This window comes from Hipposideros armiger, unplaced genomic scaffold (genome assembly GCF_001890085.2).
Source record: "Hipposideros armiger isolate ML-2016 unplaced genomic scaffold, ASM189008v1 scaffold_422, whole genome shotgun sequence".
NCBI classification, from domain to species: Eukaryota; Metazoa; Chordata; class Mammalia; order Chiroptera; family Hipposideridae; genus Hipposideros; species Hipposideros armiger.
The window spans coordinates 392,659-400,510 of record NW_017731772.1 but is presented as its reverse complement, the minus strand read 5'-3'; the positions used below and the strand labels follow the sequence as shown (position 1 = coordinate 400,510).

Sequence of the window (7,852 nt, the reverse complement as noted above, 5' to 3'; positions counted from 1 at the left end):
CAGTGAAGCAACGTCCTCCACAACTAGACTGAAGAACAAAAAGACAGCAACTTGTCTGATCCCCTTCCCCCAATTCCCCAGCACTGTTCCCATCCCCCAATTCCCCAATAAAAATAAAAATAAAAAACCTTTAAAAAAAAACAAACAGAGAAAAAATATGTCATGACTTTTCTGACAACCCAAAAGTTGTGTGCTTAGAACAAAATACTGTCTTTTGAGGACATAATTTTTAATTAAAATATTCTTCTTGCTTTACACTTGAAACACTTTTCTGTTATTTTTCTTCCAAGTTAGAGGACAACAAAAAGAGAACATTTTTTAAATCCTTGAATTACTTTAAGGAAGTAATTAAAGAAGTATCCTCATCATTTATGGGCCTATAGGTTAGTCCAAAAATACTTTAATAAACATCATCTTCTACTGAGCAATTTTCTTCTGGGTTCAATAGAATCCAAAATGGTTGACTTGAAGGATACGTTCTAAGGCCTAACTTTCCCGTCCCTGTCTGTCATACTCCAGTAAATGGGATTATGGCTCTTCTTTTGCCCGATACATTAGCAGGCAGAGTCTATTTAACATTCTGCATTTCATTCATATACATTTCCAGACTAAAAATAACTGTTCTGCATTTTAATTGTCTTTTTTTTTTTTTTAGCTGAGCCATCCTGCCACCTGTTGGCAGCTCAGCGGCAGCTCAGCTTGGGCCGTGAATCAAACTGGGGACCCTGTTGCTCAGAGCTCAAACTCTTGAATGAGCTCTTAACCAACTGAGCCACTCAGCCGGCCCCTGTTCTGCATTTTAAATTTGTAGTCACTAACATGAAATTTTGTTTTGGGGGGGAAAAAAATCACTTCTCTTTGCCTAATGGTCATCAACCATAAAATTGAGGCAGTCAGCATAAATGAATGCCATTTTCAGGGTCAGCATTCTAAGATTTCAAAAGAATCTCTTAATAAAATATATCAAAAAACTGTCTGAAGGAAATTACTATAATAATAGATGGTGCAAGTGAGACAGCCCCATGTTTCGCATTTCCAAGAATGTTTTTCTAGTCTATTAATATCAGAAAGATACTCTGGTATTTATTTCCTGTACACTTGAGCATCCTTCTGCAGCAAAAGAAAAACTGATTTTAGTTTGCCAATTTTGTTAATCCTTAAATGTTTAACACAAATTATTGTAAGAATCAATAAATACAAATTTAAACATTTATCTTTATTGTTTTATGGAATCTTATGATTATATAAGTTGCCATAATAGCCAGGAAAGAATTTCTTGGGCCGGCTGAATGGCTCAGTTGGTTAAGAGCTCGCTCCAAGGTTTGAGCTCTGAGCAACAGCAGTTCGAGTCTGGCCCGAGCTGAGCTGCCGCTGAGCTGCCAACAAGTGGCAGGATGGCTCAGCTAAAAAAAAAAAAAAAAAAAGAATTTTTTAAATTAGATTGAAATCTGCCCCAAATAAGAATACTTCATTTCACAATTCACCAAACATTTACTGAATGCCTATTTCACACTAGGCATCCAAATGCAAAATCAGATAAAAACAATACAGTGTGGGGCCGGCCGAGTGATGCGATGGTTGAGAACTGGCTTGGGACGCCAGAGGGCCCCGGTTCGGATCCCACATATGAGAGCCAGTGACACTGCCCTCTACAGCTAAGATGCTGAACGGCAGCTCGACCTGGAGCTGGGCTGCTGCTAGTCGCCGGCGACGGCGTAGGCTGCAGCCCCTGTGGCAGTGGGTTGCCATGGGCTACCGTATGTAGCCAGCAGGCAGTGTGAGCGGCCAGCAGCCACAGTGAGCGGCCGTCCAGAAGCTGGCGACTGATCTGCCTTGCCCGGGAAGAGCGCAATGATGGTGCCAACTTGGGTCAGTGAAGCAACGTCCTCCACAACTAGATTGAAGAACAAAACGACAGCAACTTGTCTGTTCCCCTTCCCCCAATTCCCCAGCACTGTTCCCATCCCCCCAATTCCCCAATAAAAATCTTAGAAAAAAACGAAACAAAAACAAACAAACAAACAAAACAATATAGTGCGCTAAGGGATGGAGGAACGCATGCAGATGCAGATATGCACAGGATGTCATGAGAGCACAAACGTGGGCTAGGTGGGAAGCATGAAGAAATCCACAAAAGCCTCCTGGAAACATCCGTGTTTAAAAGCACACAAAAAATGACTGGAAAGTGGCCTGGTGAAGGAAGGCAAAGCAGGTGTGAGCTTTGCAAGCAAAGGAAAACGGCTTGGAAGGCAAGGAAGCATTACAGACCGTGGTGTGCTTAGTTATCTGTTACGTAACTCAGCACTGCTGCAGAAATCTACAGCAAAGAAGGGAAGGACTAAGGAGCAAGAAAGCCACCTCTACCCACACCACGCAAGTATGCAACATACCTGCCAGTAGCATCTGAGGACATCGGTAAGAGGAGAGTAGGGAATGTGGGGAGAGATACCAGTTTAATGTGAAAAAGCCTCCCCCATCTCTGATATTCTGATACAGAACGAATGCCATAGTCCATGAGAGCTACTAAGTGCTGAAGCAGAGAAATGACAAGGTGCGATTCTCATCTTTGAGAGGATGCTCAATTGCACCATGGAGAATGAGCTGGAGGTAAGAAAAATTACAGAGGGTCACTAGGTTATTGTGCAGTCTAGGGAAGAGCTGATGAGCACCTCCACTAGAATTATTACAGTCAGAATAAAAGGGAAGAGAAGCAGCTGCTAAATCTTCTAAAGGTAAAAGAAGCATGGCCATGAAACTGACTGGCTACGAGGGCATGAGGAAGAGACGTCATGGATATCTCCCAGACGTTTAATGACAAGTCCCCAAGTATAACGTATGCTTCCAAATCTCAGATTTGATTATAAAATCCCCATCTGGGAAACTCACCAGAAAAAAAATGAAGGCCTCCATGACTAGCATTATGTTTATCGAGGCAGTAAGACTGTTGTTTTCAACCAGCCTTCATAATATGTTAGGTTTTAGGAAACAGGGTCATAGATGAGATTGATGCAATTTTACTAAAGCAGAATCTAGTCTAAGATGTCTACCTCCAGAAAAAGAGAAAAGCAACTCTTAATACAATGTAAAACACTGAGATTGAGGAAGATTTTCCATTTTGCAGTTGAATTTCTGCCCCCCTTATAATTTCCACCCCACCGCTGCCCCACTGGGTCCATCACTGCCATCCGTGCGACCATGACGTGAAAATCCATGTCCTTTAAGAAGCACTGGAAGATACCATAGGCAAGGTACTGGCAGTAACAGTTCCTAGAGGTGAAATTGAAGTGCTCCATAAGAAAAGGATTCATTGTTATTTTTAGTGACCTTTTAAAGCTGCTCTTCCAGAGGAAGAACTAAAAGCAAGAAAGGGGGATGAGAATAGAAGAGGGAGGGAAATAAAGTCTGAAGTAAACACGAAAAGTTCAGCTCTCCACACATGCATAACCGAGAAGGGAATGGTCAAGGATTAAGGCAGCCTCTTCTACCAGGGCCATTGCTGTGTGCAGCCCTCTACTATGAGCAAAAACAGAGAGAGATAAGCTCAGTTTTCATACAGAAAAGCCTCCTGAAATTAGGTGTGGTAACTGCAAGGTGGTTTCTTTAAAAGGCAGTGGTTCCCTGTAGACTGAAGTTCAAAAGAGACTCTCAGTGCATCTGAATAGGAATAAAGCGCCCTGGAGTCCTTTTTCAGCCCAAGTTTATCAGAATAGCAAATATCTTTCATGACAACTATAAAGTCAACACAACTGAAGCATTGACAGAATGAGCCACATATTAGCTGTGGCATCCTGGCCACCTACCCCAGCGATACCAACTCGAAGCCAAAGGTTCATTACCTGCACAAACGTGAGGGCTGCTTTCTGTAGGAGACACTCGGCGTAACAGATTTCGGCATGCATTTCCTCTATTAAAAACAAATAAAATCACATTAAGGAAAGTCCCACATCCACAGTAATTGCTCTGAGATGTTCAGAACAGACTTATAGATAAACAAGCCCAAGAGAGACACAAGCACTTAGGTTACTCTGGTGCCTCCATTAAAGTGCAATGATGACCTCGGTTCTGTGCCTTAGCAAGATTTTCCCAGAATGTGCAAAATTCTTCGAGGAAGTCATCTTCTGGTTCCATTAAAAAATAACGGCAAGGAGTCGGGTCGTTGGTGTCAGAGACCCAAACTCAGCTCACAAGAAGAAACCAAGATTTAAAAGCACTTTAAAAAAAAAAAGAAAAAAAAAAAGGAAACCACTTATTTTTTCTCTTACCAGTAACAAGCAAGTTTAACACAATTACAAAGAGTGAAAAAACTAACTTAGATTTATGAATTCTAGCTGCTAAAATATGAAGGTATGGTAAACATGGCAATGATGAGACACACTATTAGCCTGAAGAGAAAACAGCAGCTCCCTATGGTTCTGTGAATGAAACAACTGTCCAGCATGCCCAGGTTATGGCGCCTCACACACAGACGACCTGACGTACAAAGAGTCGGCACCAGCACAGTTAGGCTATTTAGATCATTGAGACATCTGGCGCAGGAATACAGCACCAAACAAAAGGGCCCTGTAAAGCATAGCCCAGGGACATGGGGAGTGCCTCAAAAACATGTCCTGCCTTCCTACACATCCATTACACTTGCAGAGAAGGGGGAATCTTTGCATGTTTGCACTAAAAAAAAAAAAAAAAATCAGCAGATTTCTGTTTTATCCATGAGATACAGATTGGTATTTTATTTAACTAAATGAGCTTGGGGGTGGTTTAAGAGCCTGGGGGGTTTAAGAGCCTGGGTTGGTGGGGGAGCTGTCCAAAGTACTAAGCTGTGGACCCTCAAGAAAGCTATACTACCTCTCTCTGCTGGTTTCCCCTTACACACCAGACGCCCCAACACACACACACACACACACACACACACACACACACACACACACACAGAGGTTCTCACAAATTGGTTCACCTGCCTGCCATGCTTATATTACACAGATTGAATTTACAAAGAAGCAACTATGTAGCTCAGGTCCCCCAAGAGCACGTATACAGATAGGGCCGAACTTGAATCACGACCTGTGCATATTACGGCAGCATCAACACGGCCTCGGTCCTTTGAAACACCTCACTTCAAAGCACGCCTGTGGATTTTACTCGGTGTGTTCAGTGGGATGAAAACTGGAAACTTCAATTTTTATAGTCGCTGGAATAGCCTTTTCCCAGGTGCATTTGTAACAAAGGGGGATTGTTCAGAATTACTCACTTTGCAGGCCTGCACAGTAACACTGATCACTGGGGCAGGTGCCAAGTGGTGACGCTGCTGCTAAGAGAGAACCAGCATCGGCAAAGGCCCAGACAGATCAAAGGAAGCACAGAGCACCTGCGGGTGTGCCTTTGGCTGAAGCACAGGTGTAAAGAGGGGAGTGGCCAATGAGCCTGGCTGTGTAAGGCGGGGCTAAATTATGGACGACCTTGAACGTCAAAGTCTGGGCTTGATTCAGTAGGCTTTGCGGAGATCTAAGCAGAAGGGTGATTGGATCAGGGTTAATGTAAAGATGACAAATCTAAGAGCAGCTGAAAGATGGAACCAGAAGGCAGAGATAAAAGGCAAGAAAGTTTGAACTCTATAAACCACATGTAAGTATTCTTCATATTAAATCTCTTTCAGTTTTTAGGTTTAAGCACTGCATGTAAGTGTCTGTTCTTAAAGGAAATTTGAAAGCCATTCAGGGCAATATACCAGCCACGAGAGAAGAACTGGAGTGTTCCATGTTAAACCCATGGAAAGTTTAATTAAATATACTCACTCCTGCAGACAACCAGTCACTCAAGCATGTACACGAAAATTACCAAGAGGAAAAACAAATCATATACTAAGGATACAATGTTTTGACACGCTCCCTTGAAGACACAAAGTCTGTTTGGGCTGCAGTGGCAGCCAAATTCATTAGGAATAAAATGCAACAAAAGTCTTACTTCTTCACTCTTATTTATTTTGCGCAGTTCCTTAGCTCTCATGAGTAGTCATTTGTCATTTATGAGTAGGTACCTACCAGGACATCTTATTAATGATAAATTCCTTAGTTCATTGAAGGACATACATGCATTATGCACTGGACTGTTAGCTAAACACACCTTTAGATATAAAAGTATAAATAAACCGATATTTCAGAATAGGCTAGTCACAAATTAATTTATTTTTAATATTTTTTAATTAAGACTATTTTTTAGAGCACTTTTAATTTTAGCTTCACAGCAAAATTGAGGGTATGGTATAGATACTTCCTGTATTCCCCCTGCCCCCACATATGCACAGCCTCTCCCGCTGTCAAGAACCCCACCCTCCCCTCCACCCTGTGATAAATTTGTTACACTGATGAAACTCCAGTGAAACATCATAATCACCCGAAGTCCATGATTCACATTAGGATTCGCTCATGGTGTTGCACATTCTCTGTGTTTGGACAAACGTATAATGACATGTATCCATCATGGTATCATACAGAGTATTTTTACTGCTCTAAAAATCTCCAGCTACACCTATTCATCCCTCCACCTGATCTCCTGGCAACTACCAAACTTCTTACTGTTTCCATAGTTTTGCCTTTTCCAGAATGTCACATACTTGCAATCATATGCTGTGCAACCTTTTCAGATTGGTGTCTTTCACTTAGTAATATGCATGTAAGGTTCCTCCATGCCTTTACATGGCTTGACAGACCATTTCTTTTTAGTGTTAAATAGGTAATACTCCATTGTCTGGATGCCCCCCAGTTTATTTTATCCAATCACTTACTGAAGGACATCTTGGTTGCTTACAAGTCTTGGCAATTATGAATAATTGCTATACACGTTCATTTGCAGGATTTTGTATGGACATAAGTTTCAGCTCCTCTGGGTAAATATTAAGGAGAGCGATTGCTGGATTTTATGGCAACAGCATGTTTAGTTTTGTGAAAAACTGCCAGGCTACCTTCCAAAGTGGCTGCACTGCTTTGCATTCCCACCAGCATGAACAGGCTTCCTGCTGTTTGCTCCATGTGCTTGCCAGCACTGGGTGTTGTCTGTGTTCCGGTTTCTGGACATTCTCATAAGTGTGCAGTGGTATCTCACTGTTGTTTATTTTTTAATATTTAGTAAAAAGTAATTTTCTACCTATTCCAGATTTTCTAAAGTGCTATGTCCAAAGGCATAATAAAAAGATAAGAACACAGTACCTTCTATTTTCAAGATGTCTAACATAGGAACAATTCAACATTTCCCTCATCCATGGGTGACACATTCTGTGCCCTTTTCTACATGCCTCCAGGAGAATGTTTGGGGTACAGTGGAAAGAACTAAAGGGAAAGGCAGCCCTGCTCTCCTGGGCGGGTAATCTGGGATCATGCGTTTAATTTCTCTGAACTTTAGTTCCTCATCTATAAAAAGGAGATTACACAGATTAGATTGAATAATATTAAGTAAAGCACCAATGACAGTGTCTGATATAGACAGAGTGCTTTTTAAAAATGGGGCATTATCAGTATTATTTTTGAAATATTCTTATGATTATTGTTTATACTTACACCAAAAATACCATATTATTCTTCCCAAAACTAAGGTAAAAAAATCTCAAATGTCAGCTTTCTCATTTCAAAGAAAAAGGGAGGCAGGGGGCAATGGACCACTGGAGAGAAACTGTATAGAGGAAACAAAAGGGAGAATATAATTGAGAGGGTCAGATGTCTTTGCGACCTATTTAATTTCCCATTGACGTACTTTAGTGGACTTTGGGACTACTGGGGCCAATTGACATAAATGGTCCAAAGATGGAAAATAGAAAGACATTCTACCCAAAAATCAAGGGGATAAATGTTTATGGGTTCTTACA

The 7,852-nt window shown here is 41.4% G+C and overlaps 1 protein-coding gene across 4 annotated transcripts in view; it reads right to left on the bottom strand.

Moving 5' to 3' along the window:
- The window catches only part of TTC39B (tetratricopeptide repeat domain 39B), a 159,744-nt gene that overhangs the window by 37,144 nt on the left and 114,748 nt on the right, over positions 1-7,852 (bottom strand). For all 4 annotated transcript variants that reach the window (XM_019664447.1, XM_019664445.1, XM_019664446.1 and 1 more), the window contains exon 6: positions 3,837-3,904. In XM_019664447.1, the coding sequence (XP_019519992.1) occupies positions 3,837-3,904 (68 nt within the window). The remainder of the gene's footprint in view (positions 1-3,836; positions 3,905-7,852) is intronic.